Genomic DNA, 27,062 nt, shown 5'->3' with positions numbered 1-27,062 from the left:
ACAGGAGTCAACGGACAAATGCCTGTTGACAGGTGCAGTTTTGCCCTTTCTGTTAAGAAGCGTGAAATTCAAAAAATCACGGACTTATTGACCCGCCCTCTTATAACGATCCATAATATATATACTTTATCAACGACGATATAGCCAAGAAGATTTCAGAAGATATGTTACTAATTTCATTAAAAATTCATGGATGATTTTGTTCCAACATTCAATGTATCTTTTAAAAGAAAGGCCAATTTGTACATTAAATATACCTCAATGTGTAATAGGCATGATAATTTCCGTATACGTTAAAAAAATTGTAGAAAAAAATGTTTTTGTTTTGTTCCACATGTTGCTCATAAAATTAAAATTATTTGCCCAATTCACAATTGGTGTCGTAGCGTTGTATGTCGTAGTTTTTTTTATTAATGTTTTGTTTTTGTTTCAAAAAAATAGTTTGAAAAATATTTATGACATACAACTCTACAATACTACGACATCAATTGTGAATTGGGCAATTGTTTCTAAACATTTTTACACTACCTCGAACAGACCCCAAATAACCAATTTTACTGGTATTCAGGTTGAAAAAAGTGTAATTCAAGCCTAGAGTCCAGCGTTAAGCAATTGAATTATAGTTAAAAGGAAACATAAATTCAAGACACATACTTTTTGTTAGAAAATATAAATTTGTTTAAATAATTTTCAAGTTTAAAACATAATTATATTCGCATTCAAAATGTTCAAGTGCTTGAATTTTAAAGGCATTGCTGCTTATTAAATTTTACGAAAACTTGCAACGGCAATATGGCAACATGTTGTGTAAAGCCAGAGCAACATGTTGCATTAAGCTAAATAGCATTTTTAAAATACTTACATACATACTAACTTTTTTTAAAGAAACAATTAAGAACTTATCACTCCCTCTATTTTCCCTTAAAAACAACCAAATTTTCTTCTTTAAAATTATATTTTATTTTCAAAATTATTTTTTTTTATTCGTTTTTTTTTTCTTGTTTCACAAAATTATTTTAAACACTCCAAAAAAAAGTAGAAAAAAATAGTACATACATATATAAATTTTAAATTAAATAAAATAAAATTATAAAAAAAACAATTAAAATTTAACAAATCAACAAAGATGAAGTTCTTCTTACTTATGCTTTTACTCTATACATTCCGCCTTACGGCATAAATTACAAAACAAAATTTCTTAAGCAAGTTGTACGTGTAAATTTAATTATCTTTTGTTTTTTTTTTCTTTTTTGTTTAAACATTATTCTCCATTCATCTAAGAGAATAACTGAGATTGAGATTGATTGAGTAGTTTGAGGAGGGGGTGGTGGACAGTGGATAGTAGAGATAGAGAGTGTGAGAGAGAAAGTGAGTGAGTGTGTGTGATAGTGTGTGGTGGAGTTTAATATTTGTAGCCTGGTCTGCCACCAGGTCCCTGAGGGAATTGAGGTTCACCTTCGTAACTGACATCTGCATGATAGCCAGTCTTCCAATCGGCTGTATAGCGTACAACTTGCATGCGACCATCGGGCAATTGTACACGATATTCACCAGTTACCACATCACCATTGCTAGAAGCCTTATGAGCATAATCGTTGGCAGTCTCAATGTCGTTGACGGCATATTCAAAGTCGAATGGGTTGCCGGGCATGTGAACGTGGTCCTGGTAAGAAAAAAATATAAAGAAATTAATATAATATTGATATTGTTATTTAATGATTAAAATAAATAATATTGCCAGCAATAAGTAACTAAAAAAATAAAATAATATATAAAATATTTGAATTTAAAGGTCTGTAATAATATCTGCTTGTGTGTTTATTAATATTTCCTTCCATAGAAACTTCTACTTATAAACAATGTTGATAACATGATGTTATTAACATTGTTTATAAGTATGACAACAATAACTGTGAAGTAACTTTGAAAGCTCTAGGTGATCATTTTGCAAATAGAATATTCTAGTGTTTCTGGAAGTTACTAGAAGATGGCACTGATAGCTATTAACATAACAAGTGTTGATTTGATTTGAATAACTAAAGATAAATTGCTGGCAAAATTGTTTGCTTAATTATTTTAGTTTTATGTTTGCTGGCTTCAGCTTTATTAATACTCACTGGTCCTGGCTCTCCTGGTGGTGGTCTGGGTCCGGGACGAGGTCCAGGTCCTGGTGCTGGACGACCGGGTGGGCCTGGAGGTTTCTGTAATTAATAATAATTGACAAATGAAGTTATAACTCTTTTATTTCTAGTTTTTGTTTTACAATTTTTTTTAAACATATTTAGAGCTCTAGATATAAAGGTGACCCATAATATTTTTTGAATGTCTATGGGTTTGTGTGTGTTTCTTTAAGGTGACGACGATATTTATGTTAATGCCAATTTAATGCTGTCAAGTTGAGGTGCGGCCAAGAATGTATACGATGGCTTCTAGCACAAGTGGGTAGAGAAACATGTTTAAAATCAAAATGTTTTTCTTTAAAGTTCAAGATGTATTTCTGTTTTACTAGAAATTTCGTGCCATATAACAAAACAGTTGGAAAATTTGCAAAAAAAAAAATACATTTTTGCAGACATTTACAAACAAAAATACATTCAATAAAAACCATAAAATAGAAGACTTGTTACCATCACATAATAATATGTTGCAAGTTAGATATTAATTTCATTAAAAAAAACAACCATATCAAGGTAAATTGTGGCTATATATTTTATTGTTTTGGCGTTTGTTTAAATTGTTATAGATATTGTTATTGATACAATTGTGTTTTTTTTATTTTTTAATTTATTTGTGGTTTAATTATGTTGAAACTACGATTTTTTTCTTTAATTTTATTTATACTAATTTATTTTGCTTCAATTCAAGTCTATTACAAATAGGCTTTAGAAAAAGTTTTCAAATTTATTTTGTAAATTATCCCCGGCTTCGCCCGGTAGCATTTACTAAAGTTGGTTCTTTGAGTTTCTCCAACCCACATACTCCTGCCTGTTCTTATTTATTTGCAAATAAAATATCTAAATTTGTACTGCATACTTTAGGGAGCTTTTTATTACAGTTGACTGGACTGAAACTAGGTCTTCGTTACTAAGCTCGTACATAATTAGTACATAATTGAATTGTAAAATAAATAAATAAGAATCCTTTATTGGGAATGGTTTTATGGAATGAATTGCTGTTGTTTTTAATTCTGAATTATGATTCAATTGAATTAATTAAGTTCTGAATTTACCAAAAAATCTCTTTGAAAACATGGTTTTTATAAAAAATTCCAATTATTTTTTCATTAATTAAAATAAAAACACAAACCCTGTTTTTGTGTTTGTACACTTCTAAATTAAATTTAGCTGACATAATTTCCCTTGAGAAAAATTTTTGAAAAATAAAATGAAATCTGCAAAACTGGAATAAAATCTCATGGAATACACATTCATTCATTTGAACACATATTCATACAAATGCTTAATACTAAACTAAATAACCCAGTTGGAAATATATTTCATTTGGACAGCACGTTGTTCTCTGCCGAAATAAATCCACAGAGTAGGGATTTTTGGAAATTCGAAAAAGCGTAAAAATTGTTTAATTTAGTAATTTTATATCTTTTAAACTACTATAGATATAGATACAAAAACAATTTGCAAATGCATTCTGTTCCATTTAAAAAAGAACAGAACAGTACTTTTTGAAAATTCGAACATTTGAGGAATGAACACGGGTAAAAAAAGTACCAGAATACAATACTTTTTTTTGGAATCCTAAGTATCATTTAAAAATTTTTAAATTTAGAAAACCTATATCTTTTAAACTAATATAGATACAAAAACAATTTGCAAATGGATTTTTATACATTTAAAAAAAGAACAGTCAGGAGTTTGGTGTCCTTTTTGGAAATTCGAACATTTGAGGAAAGAAAACGGGTAAAAACACTTTTTTTTCCGGTACTTTTTTTTTGTTTTGAATCCTATGTATCTTTTAAACCAATAAACGTAGAACTAAATTTTTAAATTGTATTTTTAAAAAAATTTTAATCACAAAATATCAAATATAAATTTGTTCTTTTTTAAAAATTGGGGGTAAAAATTTTATTTTTTGGTACTTTGGTACATTTAAATTTTATTTAAATAAAATGGGGAAAAATTTCTCGAAAATTGGAAAAAACGGCAAATATATTTTATACAAAAGTATTTTGCAAAATTCGATAAAATTTTAAACATTGGTTGCTTTAGTGATACAAAAATTAACTAACAAAATACAAAAATGAAACTCGAAGGTGAAGATTGGGCCAAACAAGAAAACAAGTAAGAGAGCTTATATATCCTTCACCAAATTATTCTTTAAAATAAAAATCTTTTTAAATTTGTAAGGTAAACAAAAGAGATCAAAATTTTATTGAATTTTTTTAATTTTTAGTGAAAAAAATTGCATGACAATTAGGTAATCAAATTTTTTTTTATTTTAATTTTTTTTTGGTAAAAAAAATTGTAAGGAATTTTTTTTTTCAAAATTTCTTTTTAGATTTTTAGTGAAAAAAAAATTGCACGAATTATATGAAAAAACGTACAAATTTGTTAAAGCGGGCAAGGTTTGTGGAACTTCTGAGGAGTAAATAAAGGCTCTTTACATAAGTATTTGATATTGTTGAAAACCTTAGGACTTGAGGATTGATATTTTAGAAAAATTAAATAATTCTATAAAATTTTGAGACGTCATTTGCCTTAAAAACTAAAAAAATTACAATATGGTGATTTTCCACGAATAAAAATATAAAATTTGAATTAATGTAAAATTTTAACAGTTAAAGGTATAATAACAAAATTTGGTACCAATATAGACTCAAATGTCCTTAAATCAATAGCATTAGAATTTTTGAAATTTTTTATTTTAAAAAACCGAAATTCCTAAAACAGGGAAAATGTGTTTCAAAAACTGATTTTTTTCAGAAAAGTGCATACTGTGATGTTATTTACCGTATGATAGTAAAAACACTTAGTAAGTATTTAAGAAACATATGGGATTATACAAATATGGAGCTTTTTCGTGGATCCGTGCTATGCCTTTTTAGAATTTTTTACTCAAACTGAATTTTTTTTTAAATTGGCCAAGTTTGATTAGGCCTGGGGGGTGGTATGTCCGTTTAAGTGAGCCAAGTTTTTCTTTAAACGATTTTGCATTAAGTTGTCTTTCCGGATCATATAAAAATTCTATATAGTCCCGAAGAAAATTTTTTTCTAAAAAAAAAAAAAATGTATGGGCTTTTTTGGGAAAAAACGTAGAAAATACGACCCAATTTTGGACTGTGTATAACTTTTTATAGGGAACCGATAACTGTTAGAAATTTTTTTTATTTTATTTAGAATTTTATCGTCAATATATGATATTTTAAAAATATCTAAAAAACCATAAAAAGATCGAGCAAAATTAAAAAAAATAAATCAATAAACCTGAATATTTCTTCAACTAATAGAGATAACCTTGTAAACGTATTTTTTGTAGACCTTCTCAAGGACTATTTATATTTAAAATTTCAGCTCATTAGGATCATAAATGGATTTTTGGCGATTTCTTTAAAAAATTTGAGACCCGAGGTGACCAACTTTGGGGGGGCTACGCACTGGCCCCCATTATCGCTAGGAAACTGAACAAACATAAATCAACTCGAAAACACCTCAGCTCAAACCATGTGAAATTTCGTAACAATATATCCAATAATTCACAAGATACTGAATTATTTCCAAAAAAAAAAAGTTTCTAAACCACTTTGGGTCGCAAATGAAATATGTAGAAATTACAAATGGAATACCAAACTTATATATACCCTTGAGAAGGGCCCCAGTAGTTAAGCAAGTAGTCAATGTATCCCTTATAGACAGTAATTGTCACTAATGTCTGATCACTTGGTTGACTTCAATTTATATATTTTGGGTAATTTCACACCTATACGTCTATTGTAGTGCAGAGAGAAGTCAATTGGTTACTTTATACATCCCATGTAAACTAGCATGAAGTCAGTTGTCACTTTAGTGTCTCTAAGTAGCCTAGAGTGTAGTTACTTTAAACGTTTATTTTGCACTGTACTTTAAAAAGTAGTTAATTTACCCAAAATAAGTAATTTTTTGGAGAATATCGGTTATTGTTATTTTAACTAAGGTCAATTAGCACCCGCAGATGTTTAAATAAATAGTTATGTAGCTGAATCAATCAATAGTTCGGGACAGTCTCCTAGAACTGCTGGGGTTTAATAATGATTTAAAATGCTGTAAATAGCAAATGTCAAAAGTATTGTAATATTTTCTTTAAAACTCAATTTCCTACGGGGCAGTTTTGAAACATTTCAACAAAATTAATGCATTTCATTAACAGACTTATGTACACACAAACAAACAAACAAATAAACAAACACTTACATTAATTCACTCAGACACTTACACACATGTAAATAAGCAAATAAACATGCATGCCCCAAAATTGTATGAAATTTTTGTTAGAATGAGCTGTTTTTTTATTTTATTTTATTTCGTTTTTGTTTTTTTTTTTGGAATTTGTTAATGTTGAATGTTAATTTTTGTTGTTGCCTCATCTTTTTTGTATTAAAACTGTTGCTGACTGATATTGTTGCATGCTTTAGAGCAGTGTTACAAACAGCAACTAGCACTTGAACATTGTCATTTTCATTTGCCACATGCAACCGCATGTCAACTTAATAAATTTTTCATGTCATGCCACAATAATTTTTACTCCATATCATCACCATTACTACACTGCAGCTACTCGACTACTAACTACTATGTGTACCACTTACTTAAACAGTTGCATACTACTTCTGCTGACATGCAACACACACACATACGTACATATACCCATACTTGTATGTTTGCTTGTGTGGGGGGTATTATTTTATTTTTTGACTATAAAAAGTTCTGTTTTATTTAAAATTTTTCATTTTTTTTGGTGCATTTTTCGCTATGTTTTTTTTTTGTTTGTTTGCTGTTATGTATTACATTTTCATTTTCTTCCAGTGCTAATGTTTAATGAAGTTGCATGCAACATAAAGTACAAATGACTTGCAACACCTAACAAACATTAAAGTGAACAAACACCTTCTTTTTACGTGTTTTTGTTTAGTTTTTCTGTTTTTTTTAGCTTAGCATATTTTCTTCTTTTATATATGTATTTTGTAGCACATCCCAGCAGTTCTAGGAGACTGTCCCGAATTAGCAGGGGGTCAATTGACCCTATTGGATTGCAATGATACTGTTCGATAGCTGGTCCAAAGTAGTCAAGGCATTGGGTTCACATACCGGTTACATAGAGTCAGTTACCTCACTAGCTACCTAGCAGGTTATTTGTTCAGCTATATAACTAGATAGTTTAACATGTAGGGATGATAATTGACCTCAAATAGACAGTCCAGTCACCAATTGCTTGTAAACAAACCTTCCTCCGACAACTCTCCAATGAATTACATCTGGTGGGTACCTAAAATAACTACTTTCTAAAGTGCAGTACAAAATAAACGTTTAAAGTGACTACACTCTAGATTACTTAGAGACACTGAAGTGACAATTGACTTCACACTAACTTACATGGGATGTCTATGAACTTAAACAAAAAGAAAATAAACTGAATGAGAATTATATCAACACAATTTATATAAAACCAGTTTGTAGGAAGTTTAAAGTGACTACACTCTTGATTACTTAGAGACACTGAGGTGGCAATTGTCTTCACGCTGGATTACATGGGATTTACAAAGTAACCAATTGACTTCTGTCTGAACTACAAAGAGCACTTATCTGTCAAATAATGCAGAATATTTAAATTGGAGTCAGCCAAGTGATCAGACATTAGTGAAAATTACTGTCTATTAGTGATACATTGTCTACTTGCTTAACTGCTGGGATGTTGGTATTTCATTATTTTTTTTAAGTAACTTCAGGGGTTGCCTAATGATTATTATATTGACTCCTATTTAAAATATAAAAAATCACCTCAAAATTTACTTAGTTTATTCTTATCTTGCTTGAAATAATGTTTCGCTTTTAGTATGTGTAAATCATGTTCACATCAAAAATTTAAAACCAAAATGAATGAGATTCAACCAGAATATTTCTCATTGTTCTAGTCATTGTTTAGCGCAATCGGTTTAATAGATAAAAAGTTATTAACCGAAATGTAAAACAATTTTCTAAAAAATGGAATTTTTAACATTGTGAAGTGGTGATTTTGACACGAAAGACACGGATCGAATTGGAGGCATTACTCCATGAAGATTGTTGTAAAACTCATCAGGAGCTTGCAAAATCATTGGGAGCTACTCAAGCAGCAATTTTAAAATATCTGCAAGCAGCAGGATTCACCATACGAATTGAATTCGGAATTTTGCATCGAATCATTAATTCTAATGAAAAACGGATCCATTACTATAACCCGAAGTGTAAGACATCGTATGTGAAGCCCAGTCAACCAGCCGAATCGATATCAATGCCAAATATCCATGGCTCTAAGGTAATTCTCTGTATTTGGTGGGAGCAAAAGGGTCCAATATATTATGAGCTGCTGAAATCTGACCAGATCATCACAGGGAAGCTGTACCGAACGCAACTGATTCGTTTGAAGCGAACATTGGCCGAAAAATGTCTAGAATATGCGGCCAGAAATGAATTCGTAATATTCCATCATGACAACGCTTGGCCACATGTTGCAATACCTGTTAAAAAGTATCTAGATTGCAGAGGTTGGAAAGTTTTGCCTCACCCGCGTTATAGTCCAGACTTTGTCCTGATCGACTACTGTGATGTTCTACAATCACAGGAAACATTCGTTTGAAGCGAGTATTAGCCGAAAAACGCCCAACCATGAAACCGCAATATTCCAGCATGAACGCTCGGCCACATGTTGCAATACCTGTTAAAAAGTATTTAGATTGAAGTGATGCACGCAGAGAAAAAATATAATTGGGCATGGTTACTGTAACCATTTAAATTGTGTTACAAGTTTTTTAACGATATTATAGTCACAGTAACTATTTACATGATTGTGGTAATTATAATATGGTTAATTTATGAATCACATGATTGTATCAACCATATATATGGTTACAGTAAACGATATTGGCTTGATTCGTTCTTGTCTTCAAAAGATGAGCAGATCTTTTGTCTCAGAATCCATATGTTGCCAGGAAGATGGGAAAAGGTCATAGCTCACAATTGCCAATACTTTGAATAAATTTATATTGTACAAATTCTTCAAAATAAAATCTAAAAATGTGAAATAAATCTCTCAGTTTTAAGTCATACCCCAGAAATATAAACATTCGGATAAAAGCTGAATTTTTTGCGATTTTTTTTTTAAATTTTTAAAGTCGGAGGTGATCAAATTTGGAGGGTCCCCATTCTAACTAGGTGCTCACTTAAATACAAATCAACTCAAAAACACGTCAGCACTGACTATGTGTAATTTCATTAAGATCTCCAATCCTTCACGAGTTTGCGAATTATTTCTATGTGATTGTAATTAATTGAAAATGATCATGGCAAAACAAAGAACTAGTTCTACTCACGAATTTAATGTTTGAACTCGATTATATTCGTGATAATTTCTAACATTTGGATTTAAAACCATTCACTTCCTGACAATTTGCTCGACGATTAAATACTTTTTGGACTTTTTATTCGTATTTAGTTTAATAGCATAAAAATAATAAATTTTATTAAAAGCGCAGTTGTAGTGGCAACTGAATTTGTTGCCAATCGAATGATTTTACCTCAGTGACCGTATTTAACAGTTGTGACTACAAAATTTCTGAAAGATTAACAAAAGTTTGGGTGCTGCAACTGAAATTCTTCTTTATCAACTGACTTTCTGTTGATAGAGCCGAAAAATTATATGAGTGCAACCGAATCATTTGATTGGCAATAAATTCAGTTGCTACTACGAATCTGTTTTCTCTGTGTATGAAAAAGAAATCTCTAATAAAATCTAGCTCTACTTTACTAAAGTTGAATCTCCCTTTTTCAAAAAATACTTCCTATAGTAGTTAAATTATCTGTGATCGTGGGTGACCACTGTTCACAAAAATTTACTGAATTAGTTTGAAATACCCCGCCATTTTTGATCACTAAATAAACTTTAAAGTTTCCTGCTTTTTTTTCTATTTCATTACTTTTATATTCTTTTTTTTATATTTTATTATATTGTTGCTGCTGTTATTGCTGGTAATTTAATATTTTTTTTGCAGCTAAACATTTCAAACAGAATTTAGTATCATTTGCCAACTCACCTTCCTGTCGCCCTCCCATTTTTTTGGTTGTATTTATAGAGTTTTTTGTTTTTTGTCTGTTAAACAAAGTGCAAAAACCGTTACAAATTCACTTTTGTTCCACTAACCTATAGTACAAGTCAGTATAGTAGTAGTACAAACTAAATATTTTAATGTTTTTTTTCTTCATTTTTGGTGTTTTTGTTAGTTTGCATTTTTATTTTGTACAACATTTGCTTATAAACTTCAAACTAAACATTCACTCCAACAAACATACACCTAAACTTCATAATGATTTTTCCCCAACATCATTATTTTACTTCATTATCATCATTCTGTCATTAATGTTGAGCAGCAGAATTGTTAAAAATAAAGGTAAAAAACACTGCTCAGTGTACAAATTCACGTGCTTTATAGGTTACTTGAATGCATGTGTTTGAGCTGTTTTCTTTATTATTTTATATTCTGTTTTTATTTGTTTCTGTTTTTTTTTTTGTTTTTGTTTAAGTATAAAACAAAATATAGGTTAACAGTTGTGTTGCTGGCATATCCAGCAAATGTGCAAAAGCTTTGGTAGTAGGACAAAGTAGTTGCCATTTTTCTCTTTGTTGGTTTGAACATGCTTCAACATTCTTGCCAAAATTGTGTTTTATGTTTAAGTAAAACTAACTTAACAATAATTGTTGTAGTTTTACTATTTTAATAATATGTTTGTGTAGTTTTTTTTGTTTTGTTGTGTTACTGTTTCGAATTGATTTATAAGCTTACTTTTGAAATAAGTTACTAAGAACTGATTTGTTTGATTGGTTGCAACAAATTTTGGATTTTGCAGGAAAATTCAATTCAATTGAATTTTATTGTATTTGTCATAATCATAAAAGTCATGTCTTGTTAATTTTTTGAATGCAGCAGTCAGTGAGTTATTAGGATTAATAATGAGTAGTGTACAAATTTTAAATTAAATTGGAATTATTACTTAATTTTAATTATTACTTCACTTTATCATTACAACAACCTGTTGGTAATAATACTAATACTGTTAATTTATTATTATCATACCATGTGTAGAACTGTTTTATATATTCATTATCAAGTAAATGTATTTTCTTGATTCAAATAAAATTCTCGATTTAAGTATGGGTAAATCAAGCTATCATCAATAAGTATAAAACCAAAATGAATGTAATTCTACTAGAATATGTCTCATTGTCCTAGTCACTTTGGTATTAAAATTTAGCGCAATCGGTTTAAGAGAAAAAAAGTTATTAACCAAATTGTAAAAGAATTTCAAAAAAAGTGCATTACTGTGAAACTAACTTAGCATTATTGTTCTAATGTGAATACGAGCATAAGTGTATAAGAAATAATGTTGTTGTAGTGTTGACTGTTTTTGCTGTATCCTCCTTGTATCCCCTGAAACTAGTTCGGTGTTTAAGAATGTGTTAGCTACAAATACTACTATTGGTTAATGAACAATCAACATGCAACGCCATCAAAGGTAATTTATCATATGGGTTTCCATACTCACTTCCTCCCTCTTTATTATGCCAGCTATTTATGTAGTTATTATAAAATGTTCGAGTCCTTGGATAAAGTTATTCAAACCAAAATCAATTCTTAAAGGAATGAATTTAATAGGTTTTAATTAAGACAACGAATTTACTCGTTTTTGCTATTTTTAGATTTAGATTTTTATATAAAAATTGTTAAGCATATTTTTGTTCTGAATGCAAGAATAAGTTTATTTTACAAATCGCGTGACAATTGCAAAATTTATTCAACTTTACTTAACGACTTGTTTTAAATTTCCATACAATTAAAATAAAGGCACCTAAAACTATGCTATGCAATAATGCAGAAAGTCAGTATAAAGTATGTATGTGCAAAATATATGATAACTTTTACAAAAAGTTTAATAACTTTTATAATTTTCAACTGATTTTTATAAAAAATTACTTGTTTTATACACAATACAATAATCTTTAAAAATTAGGAGAGCTATATTCGGCTGAGCTAAATCTTATATACCCTTCACCAAATTATACTTTAAAATAGACATTTTTAGGTAAACAATTTTTAGATTTAAATTAATTTTTTTTTTAAATTTATTAGTATTAAAAAAATTATGGGAAAACAATTTTTTTTGGTGAAAAAAAATTCGGGTTAAAAAATATTTTTTTCCCGATTTTGACCCATAGGAGAGCTATATTCGGCTGAGCCAAATCTTATATACCCTTCACCAAATTATACTTTAAAATATAAATTTTTAGGTAAACAAAAATAAAATTTTTTTAATTTTTTTTTAATTTTTTAAATTTATTAGTGAAAAAAAAAATTATAGGAAAAAAATATTTTTGGTGAAAAAAAAATTCGGGTTAAAAAATATTTTTCCCGATTTTGACCCATTGTTGGTCCAACCTACTATAGCCTTATTACATCGTTGCAATGGACTTTGAAATATCTATCATTAACACAGACTTGTCTATATTAATGACTTATTAATCCAGATATAGATACAAAATAGGCCAAAAATCGCGGTCTTATCCATTTGTGGGCCGATTTTCTCGATTTTAAATAGCAACCGAGCTGGGAGAATGAATCATGTTTGTAAGTTATTTGGGGGCTACGGAAAGTTGATTTCAACATACAGAGGGATAGACTGACATGGCTATATCGTCTTCACTATCTATAACGATCCAGAATATGCACCTAGTGGGGTCGCAAATGAAAAATGTAGAAACTACAGACGGATTGACAAACTTATATATACCATTGCTAAAACTGACATTAAAGTCGATAAATCAAAAGAGAAATGTGTTGGAAAATCAACACAAATTTCGAATTTATAAATAACATTTGTATATAGTTGAAAAGCTAAGTTTTTGTTCAATAGAACACAGTCTGAAAATTTATATTGTAAAATATGTTAGGGAGTTAAGTTGTATTTAATCTCAAAATTTGGGTGAAATTAAATAGTTTTAGATGGATGGACTAAATTGTTAACTAGTCCCTTTATACTTAACATTGACTACTTTAAAGTCGATCCGTTCTAAATATACATATTGAAAAATTTAATCCTTTTATAGCTTTTTCGACTTTGAAATCGTTCTGTTATTCATTTTACTTCTACGGCCCATGTATTTATATACAAATTATTAAAGAAATTTTTATTCTAAATTTAACAATACGTTATTTTTTAAAATCGGGTGAAAATTGCAGAATTTATTCATTTTATCTAAAATTTCCTTAAATTTTAAATATCAGCACCTAAATGTATGCTATGAAATAAAACAGAAAATCACCAATATAAAGTATATGAAAAATGTATGACAACCTTTGAAAAAACTCTAATAACTTTTATAAATTTCAACCGATTTTTATTAAAAAAGACTTATTTTATTCAAAATACAATATTCTTTAAAAAATATAAAAAATATCTTGGTTTTTAAAGAAAAATTAAAAAAATCTGACATCAAAATCGAACATTTCAAAATGAAAAAAATTTATAAATATCACCAATAATCTATCTTCTATATATATAAAAATTAAATGATGGTTTGTAAAGAAAAAAAATTAAAAAATTTCGGGTAAAACTCGGATTTTTTTTTGAGTCCAGTCAACTGTAATAAAAAAGCTCCCTAAAGTATGCAGTACAAATTTAGATATTTTATTTGCAAATAAATAAGAACAGGCAGGTGAAGAACTAACATTAGTAAATGCTACCGGGCGAAGCCGGGTGCGTTCAACTAGTTCCGAATATAAATATAAATAAAAACTGACAGAAAATTCGTCAAATGAAAAAAGGAAAACACTAATTTCGAATGTATAAATATGATTTGTTATACATATTTGAAAAGCTTCTATTGTATTTATTTTTTAGAAAACATTTTGAAAATGATAAAGGTTAACGAATTAAGAAACTTTTGTATCTGAAGCTAACTCAAACTAGATGATTTATGATGAGTATTAAAATAGAGTTTTTTTGTAACTCAAAAAATCTATTTTGTTGTTATTTTTATTTATATCAATTTAAATTTTTGTACTTACGAATGGTTTATTTGGCTCTGAATAATCATAACCATTTTTTGTGGGAGGTAAATATTGATTTGATCCAGGCGCTATTTGGGCACATACACAGGCTAAGCCCACCAGTGATATACTCTGTAAAAAAATATAAAAAAACTCATTAATTTTTTTTGTAATAAAACTTAGCAAATAATTTAAATAAATTCCTTTATATTACAAGTGTGGGTAAAAAGTAATGTACATTTGCATTAATGTTTATTACAGCACTTATTTTAAATTAAATTAATATTTTATAGTAGTTTTATTAGCATAAAAAATAAAACGTTTAATGGTTCTTTAACCTTCAAACACTTCCGTTAATATTTCAAATCAATAAATAAATATTTAATAAGAAAATTGCAAATATTTTCTGTAATGCATGCATATATAAAACAGCTTTATGATTTAACTTGAATGTGTAACTATTTATCTTTAAATATAAATCTTCTTTATATTATTATATGAGCTAAAAAAAAATAAATAAATAAATAAATTAAAAATAATTACACTACTGTACAGTTGTTGTCTGCAAGCTCTCTTGCAGTGTATTTGTGTAAATTAATGTTTAAATGTATTATATATTAATATAATAAACAGTTACCAGCTGGTTTTTTATTTATATATTTTTTTTGTTTAAATACACAGACTCTTTATCTGCTACATTTATGTATGCATCAGAGTGTTTTTTTGAGTTTGTATTTGACACTACTGTATTTTATCACTTTTATAAATAAACACACTCTTAGCAATATAATTAAAATCATGTGTCATTTATAGTAATTTATTATTTTCTAACATTTTGCAAATGCGTCTGACTGTGTGTGGAATGTCATAAATGTAGGGGGAAACCCCTTTACGACTCTGCATATGGCCAGGCGAGACTATGAAGAAAAATGTTATGTTTGGAGGTAACAAATCGTTTATACCCACTACAAAAACATGGGTAACTCCTGTTGTCTATACTTGACAAATATTTATCATAACATTTAATTTAGTGGTCACTTTTCTAACCACCTTTTCTATAGTCTTTAAAACAGTTTATTGGCATCTATTGTAGTTTATGTTTTTTTGCATAACTTTGCAGCCAGGGTGCCCTTAGATAATATATTCATTTGAAAATATTTCAAAGACTTTCACGCATTCAATAAAAAAAGCACAGAGTGTTTATTGTTCATCGAATTCCATGTGCTATGGTGGTTAATAAACTAACCACCCCATTTTATGAAAACCTTGGAATGGGGTGGTTATTTTTATATATTTTTTATTATTTTTTATAATAAACTCTTAATTAAAGTATGTTATTTTTGATAATTACAAGCCACATTTTAAAACTAGCATGACTTATTTATTTGCTGTAGAGTATAAAAGAACTACTTGGACGTACCACTCACTGCTCATCATTAAATTATTGATTGATGAGCTCAACAATGTGTGTGTTACATGCTGTTGTCAATTAAATCACACACACAGTTATACACACATACACTTTGCAAGTGTGTAAATATTTTCATACACATGTCAAATATTTATGTGTTCAAGCAAGTGAGAGAGACTCTCTTGTGTAAAAAAAATCATTGTTAGTTTTTTTTTGCATGTAGAACACCTTTTTTATCGGCTAAATTGCCATTAAATGCATTATAATTTATAGCGTTTCTTTTTTCAATACAATCACTTGGTTTTTGTTGGTACGTTTCATTTCATTTAATTTAATTGCCATTTTAAATGCCCTTTTAAAAATTTGGTAACAAGAAATAGTTGCAAAAAAATCAGAGTTGGAAAAAATATAATTCTAAATAAAAATACTTGCACCTGCAAATGTTTGTTTTATTTTCATTGTTGTATGTGTGTCTTTAATACTATTTAGTTGTTGTAAATGATTCTGCTGTTGTTTGTTTTAGTTTTATTTCAGTTTTTTATTTAGTTTTTGTATTGTATTTCATTTTAATGTCAATTGTGATTTTTATCACATCACATTTAAATGGTTTGTTGCTTTTTTTCTCTGGGAGTATTTTTTTCTTTCATTTGTTTAAATTTTGTAATTTTTCTGCAGGATATTTCTTTTTTTGTTGTTGCTGTTATTACAATATATTTGTATTCATGGAGTAAAATGAGATTTTTAATAGGAAACAATTAGAAAATTTGGGTAATAGAGAACATTGTTAAAGGTTTGAGTTTGGTAGGTGGCGTATGAGTTATGTGAATAAATAATATTGTAATAAATTAAATGTAATGTGCAAATTTTCAGTTTTTTTTAGAAAAATTAAATAATTTTTATTATTTAGCTGAGAAAAAAGTGTTGAGATAAAATTCACACTCAACAAGTTTCATATAATTACACAAAACCCATAAATCATATGTATGTATATGGTTACAGTAAACAAGTATATGTCTGTGGCAACCATATTTATGATGAATCATTATATCGTAATATGTTGTTCTTAGATTATGATATCCATAGGCCGAGAGCAATATAATATGGTGAGCCCTTCATCATAAAAATGATTGTCACAAACATATACTTTTTACTGTAACCATTTATATGATTGATATAAATCGTAAATTAACCATATTATGATTACGAGAATATGAAGGGCTATACAATAGTATGATTGAAAAGGAGTTCGTTCTTGGAAATTATCAATTTGAGTCTGCACTGAATGTGATTTATTTAAGATTTAATTAAATTGCGGCACATACATGGCTGCTTTGAATAATTCCGCGGTCACAGAATACCGCAAAAATATCAGTTTGGCACAACTAACGTTGAAATAGAGCAATGGGCTTCATTCATTTATGCAAAGCTTAAATATAGTGACCTCATAATGCAGCACATACCCTTACTTCACTTTGTGCATTTGATTTATAGATTAGTCCTCAATACAGAAGACGCTGTTTAAAAAGTTATAGATTTAATATAATAAGATTCAGCACAACCGATTAACTTGTTAGTAGATATTCCAAAAATTTTTGTCTTTTAATATTTTGTAATTAATTGGATGAACAAATCAAGTATAGTTTAACTATATTATAGTTATTCGAAAGATAGAAATTCAAGACTATAATTTCTCTAAAGAAAATATTGCTTTTGAGTTATGTACCCACCATCAAGCATTTAATATTCCACAATATATAAATATATATTTTGGGTCCGCAACTTTTAGAATTTCCCGACTTTTAACTGAAAGGGAAACACTGCGGCAGCCATTGATAGGAGACTACCTTGTGACTTGAGGAAAAATTGGAAAAAAGTGAATTTCGCCTACCCATTTAGCAGCTAAGCTTCATAAATACTATGGGAAATCTGCACCATCCATTTCAATGGTAAAAAGTGGTTTACTGAATTTCGTTATGGCCGTATAAGCACGGAAGATGCCGAATGCTCTGAACATCTAGTTGAAGTTTCACACCCAAAACAATTGAACAAATTCACGATATGATGTTGGCCGATCAGAGATTGAAAGTTTGAGAGATTGTGGAAGCCATAAGCAACTCACATGACTTAGAGGTTTCAACTTTGAATGAATACTTCGCTATGAGAAAGCTTTCCGCAAGATTGCTTCCGCGTTCGAGGTGCACACATGTGCAGTTTCCATGGCAAAAACCCATAAATTAGGCTACGAAATGCTCCCTTTTTCCGCCCTATTCTCCGGATTTAGTCCCGAGTGACTTTTTCTTGTTCAAAAACCAGAAGAAATGTATCGGCGAAAAGAGATTTGACTCCAACGATAAATTCAAAAAAGTAGCAAAAGATCTGAAGGTTCATCGTCACACTATTTCAAAAGCCATTAAAACAGTATAAGGAAGACTTGAACATTGACAGAAAACTGATTTGGCATCATGCCACTATGGAAAAGTGGTATTCAAACAATAGTGTCAAGTTTGTACTAAGGAAGGCAAATCCATCCAACTGATTTTTTTACATTTTTTCCCTTATATCTATATCTTGCCATTTGTGGACCGATTTTCTCGATTTTAAATAGCAACCGAGCCTGAAGATTCCGTAGATGTTGATGTATGAATCGTGTATGTAAGTTATTAGGGGGCTTCGGAAAGTTGATTTCAACAGACAGACGGACATGGCTTAATAAGGATCCAGAATATATATACTTCATAAGGTCAGAAAATTATATGTATTGTGGAAATTACAAACGAAATGACAAACTTATATATACCCTTCTCACGATGGTGAAGGGTATAAAAAAGTTATACAAATTTGTGAAAATATTGACTTTAAAAAATCGAGTGGGTAAGGTTTTTATTCCAAAATGTCCCGACCTATTGACCTATTTTTGATCTATATCTGGATTACTAAGTCATTAATATATACAATATGGATATCTAATGATAGATATTTCAAAGACCTTTGCAACGGCGTATATAAGGCCATAGTAAGTTGGAACTGCAATGGGTCAAAATCGGGAAAAATATTTTGAAATTTTTTTTTTTTCAAAAACAATTTTTTTCATAAAATTCACTAATAATTAAAAAAAATATTTTGAAAAAAAAAATTTTCCATAATTTTTTTTTCAAATTTAAAAAAAAAATTTTTACATTTTTTTTCCCTAAGCATTTTTTAAATTTTTACTTTTAAAGTATAATTTGGAGAAGACTATAAGATTTCACACAGCCGAATATTGCTCTTACTAGAAATACGTTTGTTGTTTAACTCTTTTGTTTTAATGCATGTCGCCATTGATCTTTTCTAATTCTTATAGCTGTTTGTGGCTTAACTCTTTTGTTTTAGTTACTTTATTCAAGGGAAAATTCACAAAAAAAAAATAATTCACAAAATTTTTAAATTATTAGATTTTACGTTTTATTTCTGATAAATGACCTACCTATTGACCTATTTTTTTACTAAGTCATTAATATAGACAATATGGATATCGTATGGATATAGTAAGTTGGAACTACAAGGGTCAAAATCGGAAAAAATATTTTGAAACAAATTTTTTTTTTCAAAACAATTTTTTTCATAAAATTCTATAATAATTAAAAAAAAATTTTGAAAAAAAAATTTTCCATAAAATTATTTTTTTTTTAAAATTTTAAAAAAAATTTTACATTTTTTTACCTAAGCATTTTATAAATTTTTACTTTTAAAGTATATTTTGGAGAAGACTATATAAGATTTCACACAGCCGAATATTGCTCTTACTAGAAATACGTTTGTTGTTTAACTCTTTTGTTTTAATGCATGTCGCCATTGATCTTTTCTATTAAAGGAGTTTGTGGCTTAACTCTTTTGTTTTAGTTACCTTATTCAAGGGAAAATTCACAAAAAAAATATTTCACAAAAATTTTAAATAATTAGATCTTAAAAACTATCTTAATATTTAAGTCTTACGTTTTATTTCTGATAAATAACAAATTTAGCAAACAATGTAAAATATTTCTAATTAAATATCATAACAATTCTTAAGTTTAACAATAATTTATCAAATTTTAGACCCGGCTTTCAACACTTCATTAAAACATGCTAACGCCACAAATTGGCGCCACAGGAGGTAAATGCATATAAAAATGCAATTTTAGACAATAATAAAAGTGTACAATAATTGTGGTAAAAAAAAGCATATACATTTAAACATTTATAAACAACAGATAACAATTTGGTATTTGCCATGTTTTGTTAAGCAAATCATTAATTATAATTTTGTCTACCGGTTAAGGAATTATGTACATATGTATGTACAAACGAATCAAATTGATAGATAGTGTAATAAATTTCAATATTTAAATTGAAATAAAAGAAAAACAGAAACAAAACAAAACATATTTATTAACTATTGTTTTGTAAATCCATAGCTAAAGATAAGATAGTTATTTAAAATGTATGTATGCATATTTATGAGAGTGTGTTGAGAGTTTTACTTTTATCTTGAAACGTTTTGTAAATTGATAATCAATTGTATGCTGTCGTTATTTTTTTGTGTGTTTTGCTTGCTAGTTAGATTAATGTTGTAGTTGGTTTTGCAAAAAAAATTATAATATATGCTTTGTTTAATTGACATTTGCCATGAGGATGTTTTTTTGTATAAATAATTATTTCCGTTTTTTTGTGGGTACAATTGATTATTAGCTGCTTGTGTTTTTTAGGGATGATATGCTAATTAAATGTTTCATAGAGATTTGTTATTGCTTAATAATATAGCTAAACAATTAATTTTAATTATACTGATTGAATATATGACAATGATGGTTGATTGTTGGCTATAAATAGAGGAGAGTCTATAGATAAAGATATAATCACTTATGTTTTATTTAAATTAATTAAGAAAGTTAAGTTCAAATTGAAATGTACTTCATGCTAAGCTCATAAAACCTTTAAATCAATAATATGTACATAAATCACACTTTGCTAACTTTTACAATCATATTTTATTACTCGAAATCTCTTGTCTTTAAAACAATAAACTTATTAAGTTTTAAACAAAAACTCTAGTAAATAGAGATACAAATAAATCTTTAAATTCCAATCAATATAGTGTGAGTTATAACAATTTTTTATTTCTCCCTATAACAATTGTTAACAGCAGCTAAATATGCAAACGAAAGGCAAAAAAAAGGTGGTTGGAAAAAATCAACAACCACGACTATAAACAAAAAAAGAAAAAAAAAAAACTATAAACAAAACAGCGATAAAATATCGCTTAAAACACAGTAGTTTATGTTAAACTGTGACTTTAATGAAAATCAACAACAGCAGCAGCATTAACATTTAGCTGCCAGAAACAAAACATAAGCAACATAATAAAGATGTTTATCATTTGCAAAATGTTAAAATAATAAATAGTTTTTTTCTTGAGCTGACTTTTTATATATTCATAGTTGAATTGTTAAATGTGCCTATTAACTATTTGATGTAAAGCTTTATTTTTTTCTTTCTTAACCAAAAATTCTAATAAATCTTGGCATCATGTGAATTTAAATGTTCAGTTTTTGTGGCATTTGAAGTTGTTTATTTTTTTTTTGGGCTGTGGATTTGTTACATTACATTTCGTTTCGTTTTACATTTGAAGTTTAATTAAATATCATGGGGGCTATTTAAATAATACTTTTATGGTTTACGGTAGCCAATTATTATAAAAAAAATATAGATGGTTAATGTTAAACGAAAGATATGACATGTATTGTATCATTTTATATGAATCTCTTGATCTTTCCAATAACACAAAACAGGTTAATTTGATTATGTCCTTTTTGGTTATAAATACTGCTGTATTAAATGATATTTTAGTATAAATGTTATTGAGTTTTATAGAAATGTTATGTTGGAAGTTTAAAAATGAATTGTTGATTTAGGTAAATTTTATTTGTTAAATAAATATTGTTCAATAAAAGTTCAGCTTTCAGACTGTTTTCTTTTTGATGTAAAAAATGAGGAAGTACATTTTTTTATGAAAACAGGTGTATTACTAAGTCTTTTTAAGGAAACTGTGAACCCTAACTCGGGTACCTTGAATCCAGTGGTGCTAACCGTTTTTTTAGGTTAGCTCTTGTTTTCGAGATATACCGTTATTTCGAAAATAAAGAAGGTGGCACAACAAAACAAGCCTCAAATGATTAAAATCTGTTAATCATTTGGCGGCGATGAACCCCCGGGGTGGTGCCCCGCTTGACAAGTTTTTCAACTACCATAGTGTTATTCTTAAATATAAATTCTATAAAATTTTTCAACAATTTAAACAATTTTTTTTAAAATAATTTTTTTCGAATAAGTGCTTCTAAAATTTTTCAATTTTACGGAAAATATTTTTTTTAATTTTTCTAACATTTTTTTCTGAAAATTTTGAGACTTTTCAAAATTTTTTAAAAAAATATATAATGGTGGCCAAATCATTTTTTTTTGTATTTCTGTTCTTAAATTTTTTTTTTAAATTTTTTGAATTTTACATAAAATTTGTTCTGAAAATTTTTTTTTCTGAAAGTTTTGGTATTTTTCAAAACTTTTTAAAAAAAATATATAATGGTTGCCAAATAATTTTTTTTTGTATTTTTGTTCTCAAACATTTTTTTTAGATTTTTTGAATTTTACGTAAAATTTGTTCTGAAAAAATTTTTTTTCTGAAAATTTTGGGATTTTTCCAAATTTTTTATAAAAATCATTTTATTTTGTATTTTTGTTCTCTCAAATTTTTTTTTAGATTTTTTGAATTTTACGTAAAATTTGTTATTCAATATAATATTTTTAATGTTTTTTATTTTTTAAAAAAATTTACATTTCAATTAATAAAACATATTTTCAATTTTGTTAAAATGTTTGTTTGTTTTTGACTTTTTAAAATACTTTTTGATTTTTTAAAATACTTTTTCTCCAAAAAATCTATTCATCTGTTAAATTTCCAAAAGGTAGGGACATGAAATTTGTACTATAGGTTCCCCTCTCCTCATGTAGATCCACTAAAAAAGTATTTTTGAAAATTCGAAGGTTTATGGGGTAAAAACGGGTAAAAACGGTAGCTTCTAAACTAAAAAATAAGCAGAATAGATTCTGGTACTTTTTTGCAATTCAAACCATTTAGGGTAAAAAATACCAAATACTAACTTGGTACTTTTGGGAAATTTGAACCCCTAATGGTAAATAATGTACCTTAATAAATAAATTCACATAAACATGTTATAAACTCTCGCTATGATACTAAAATTTATTTTAATTAAATTTGTATTATCTCAATTTGGACAAAAATGTACCAAAAATGTACCAAAAAGGGGTAAAACGGGAAAATACATTTTATTTGAAATTATTAAGCGAATAAAATTTTAAACATTGGTTCATCCAGTCATACAAACATTAACTCAGATGTTGTTATTTGGAACTCTAGTGCGAAGGGTTAGATTGGGCCGAATCCGGGGAAAACAGTTTGGTACTTTTTTAAAACGTTTGTTTTTTTTGAGAAAATGAATACAGATTTGAATCGTTTGAAGCATATCTATGTCAGAAAAATATTCGCCAAAACGGAGTATTTTGATATTTCAAACTCAAGAGGGAAAGGAGATATTGGTACCTTTTCTCCTACTGGTACTTTCTAAAAACTTTTAGTTGATATATTTGTACTTTTTCTTTATTGGAATGGTACAAAAATTAAAAAAAAACAAGTAAGAGATCTATATTCGGCTGTGTCGAATCTTATATACCCTTCACCAAATTATACTTTAAAATAAAATTTTTAAATATTTAAAAACTATTTTTTTTTTTCAAATTTTTTTAATTTTTTTTTTGTATTTTTTATTTTTTTTATATACTCTTCCACTCAAGGTGAAGGGTATAAAAAGCGTATTTTTGCCAGATATTTTTAAGTACTGGTGATATTTTTTAAATAGTTTCGTCCAGTCGATATTAGCGATTCCTACGAATCCACTTAAATACAAATCAACTCAGAAACTCCTCAGCACTGACTATGTGAAATTTCATTGAGATATCTTGAATAGTTCATGAGCTTTATTGAATCAATTCCAAAATAAAAAGTTTCTAAACCCTGTCAGTTGTCTCACATTTTTGCTTATATTTTTTTTTCTGTTGAACCGATATTGCTGATTATTAATAGCAGTTTCGTCCAGTCGACATTAACGATTCCTACGAATCCACTTAAATACAAATCAACTCAGAAACTCCTCAACACTGACTATGTGAAATTTCATTGAGATATCTTGAATCGTTCATGAGCTTTATTGAATCAATTCCAAAATAAAAAGTTTCTAAACCACTGTCAGTTGTCTCACATTATTGCTTATATTTTTTCTTTTGTTGAACCGATTTTGCTGATTTTTAATAGCCAACTGCTTAGAAGACTGACAAACTTCGTGGAAAAAAATAGTTTTATTCGGTATCCTTAGTTGGACGATAGCGTGTTTTCTACACACATACAGAAAAACGTAGAATGCTAAAAGGCTAAGAATTTAATAAAAACCCAGAATATAAATATAATTTAGTTGATCCCAAAAGCAAAAATAATCTTGCTACAAAAAAGTTCTAGAAATTAATAAATTTTTAACAAAAATAACTTTATTATTAAACTTTTAAATCAATAAATTTGTAAAAACATTGAAATTTATTAACCTAAAAATAACTCAAGACCTAGAAAAAATCTGAAATAACAAAACTGTGTCATTGTACTTTAAACATCAAGTTTATGTCAATTTTATTTGACAGATAGCTAAAAACAAGACATAATAACGGAAACAAAACTAAGTTTCTAAAATATTTATAAGAGAAACCCAACTGATACAAAAAAATTAACAAAACTCATAGCTGAATAATTAATTTACTGTTTCTAATTGTAAATTATCCAAAAATATGTTATGTAAAAATAGCTGTCAACACATTCATTACAATCTATAACATACATATAAACATTTTCGTGATCTCATTAACATATGCTAAACAATAATGCAATTAAATTCTAAAACTCCAAAACATATTTGACTAACAAATCAAAAGCAAAGACGACAAACCTTATTTTCTTAGCCCTCCTCTTGTCAATTCGCCTACACATTTCTGTAAACACATCACATCATCATATGAATATTTTTGTAACTTTTAAGTCATTTATGCTCATAAATGGTTAAATGAACTTCAACTCAACTAATTCATTTATTCACTCATTCACTACACTTCACTTCAATACACTTCACAACGATTTGCAATGTTTCCATAATGAGGTTTATCTGATAATATTGGATGGTGACGGTGGTGTGGCGGTGCTGTCGTTGATGATGACGATGCTGCTGATGCATTAACTCATTTATGTTAAGCAATTATTTCATAAAAAAAACAACAAAAAACAAACTCAACTATATAAAAATATAAAACAACAAACTATAAATATTATTAAGCTCAACTACGACTAATACCATAAATATATTAAACAAGATAATAAGCAGTTATTACAACCAAGTTGTTTAATAAATATAAATTTATGCACACAAAGTGTCTTTTATTATATGAAAATTGACAGCTCATGTTAAATAAAATAAAAATAAATAAATAAAAAAACACAAATAATTAAAGGTATTTATTTGTTGTTCTTGTGCATGCTTTAAAGCATAAAAACATAAAATATTAAAAATATTTATTGAAATGAAATACATGTGCATGGAAATTATATGTAATTGCTAATAAATATTGAAGTTAAATGCTGTTTTATATTTATGTTATAAATATATTTTATGGCGCTTTTTCAATATTTTGACGTTTATGAATTATGAGCATTTTTATGGTGGGGAATTTAAGTGTTTTTTTTTAGAAATATCAAATCAGTTTTCATTTGTTTAGAGAGAATATCATGCTAATAATATTATTAATTACACATTTTAATAAATGAGAATTTAGGCTAAGTGAAAAATATAAATTGTCATAGGCATGAGATTGTCATAGATTTAAAATCAGCTAATATAACGACCAGCACTATAACTGTAATATTCCAAGCAGAACCAGTTTGCTTAGGCATGTTCTGTAATCAGTCACAGGGTGTCTGAAATATGTATTTGCAAACAAATTTTTTTTGGAAAAAAAGTCTATAATTTTGAAAACGTTTTATTTATGTTTAGATTTGTAATTTTGACAATTAAACTGATTTTGATAAATATCCTTATTTCGACTACACAGTTTACGTTTTCAAAGTATGAATTGCCTATAAAATGGATAAAACTCTAGAAAATATCTTAAATTGAAACGAATATAGCAGTTGCAAATCGTTTTATAACAATTTACTTAATAACGAATATAAACCAATGCAATTTTATTCGTTTCTAAACTATTTTATAAAACAAAATTTTAGGAAATAATCAAAGAAGTATAAAAAATCAAAAAAAATTTTATTCGATTAAAAATATTCGAATAATTTTTTTCTGTGATTTTGTACGAATAAAATGTTGTTCGGGTTTAAAATATACGAATAATTTTTTAGATTTAATTTTCAATGAATTTTATTCAAAAATGCTAAAAAAACAAAACAATATATAAACGAATAAAATTTTAATCGGTTTTCAAATGCTCGAATAACTTTTTTTTAATATATTTTTCCATGAATTTATTTCAAAAATGGTAAAAAATACAAAAAATAAAACGAATAAAATTTTAATCGGTTTTCAAATGTTCGAATAATTTTTTTTTAAATATATTTTTCCATGAATTTATTTCAAAAATGCTAAAAAAAACAAAAATTATAATTTTATAAAAACTTTTGTACGAATAAAAGTTTATTCGATTTTAAAATATTCGAATAATTTTTTGAAAATATTGTAAAATGATATAAATTTAGCAAATAAAGAATATGAACAAATAAAATTGTATTCGTTTCTAAAGTAATCGAGCTTGAATATTATATAAAATAAAATTTTAGGAATTAAACAAAAATGAATAAAAAACCCAAAACAATTTTATTCGATTGAAAATATTTGAATAATTTTTTAAATATATTTTTCTGTGATTTTGATTAAAAAACAACATAAACAATTTATTATAATTTTATAAAAAAATGTACGAATAAAATGTTATTCGTTTTAAAATATTCGAATAATTTTTTAAATTTAATTTTCAATAATTTTTATTCAAAAATGCTCAAAAAAAAAATAAAAATTAGATTTTTTTAAAAAACATTGGTACGAATAAAATTTTAATCGGTTTTTTAATGTTCGAATGATTTTTTTTATTAATATTTCCATGAATTTAATTCAAAAATGTTAAGAAAAAACAAAAATTATAATTTGATAAAAAAAATTTGTACGAATAAAAAGT

The 27,062-nt window shown here is 27.4% G+C and overlaps 1 protein-coding gene across 2 annotated transcripts; it reads right to left on the bottom strand.

Moving 5' to 3' along the window:
• Positions 1 to 936: 936 nt before the first annotated feature.
• Positions 937 to 14,704, bottom strand: LOC135961574 (pro-resilin-like). Of its 2 annotated transcripts, none has more exons than XM_065513086.1 (4): positions 14,626 to 14,704; positions 14,306 to 14,419; positions 2,118 to 2,201; positions 937 to 1,663 (listed from the first exon to the last, which is right to left on the bottom strand). In XM_065513086.1, the coding sequence occupies exon 4, from the start codon at positions 1,649 to 1,651 to the stop codon at positions 1,403 to 1,405; it is 249 nt and encodes an 82-aa protein (XP_065369158.1). In that variant the 5' UTR covers positions 1,652 to 1,663; positions 2,118 to 2,201; positions 14,306 to 14,419; positions 14,626 to 14,704; the 3' UTR covers positions 937 to 1,402. The 2 variants fall into 2 exon arrangements, with proteins under 2 accessions (XP_065369158.1, XP_065369159.1); XM_065513087.1 differs by lacking the exon at positions 14,626 to 14,704 and adding an exon at positions 14,526 to 14,587.
• Positions 14,705 to 27,062: the final 12,358 nt, after the last annotated feature.

This window comes from Calliphora vicina, chromosome 5 (genome assembly GCF_958450345.1).
Source record: "Calliphora vicina chromosome 5, idCalVici1.1, whole genome shotgun sequence".
Taxonomy (NCBI): Eukaryota; Metazoa; Arthropoda; class Insecta; order Diptera; family Calliphoridae; genus Calliphora; species Calliphora vicina.
Note: the sequence above shows the minus strand (reverse complement) of the source record. Positions and strands in the feature narration are given on the sequence as shown.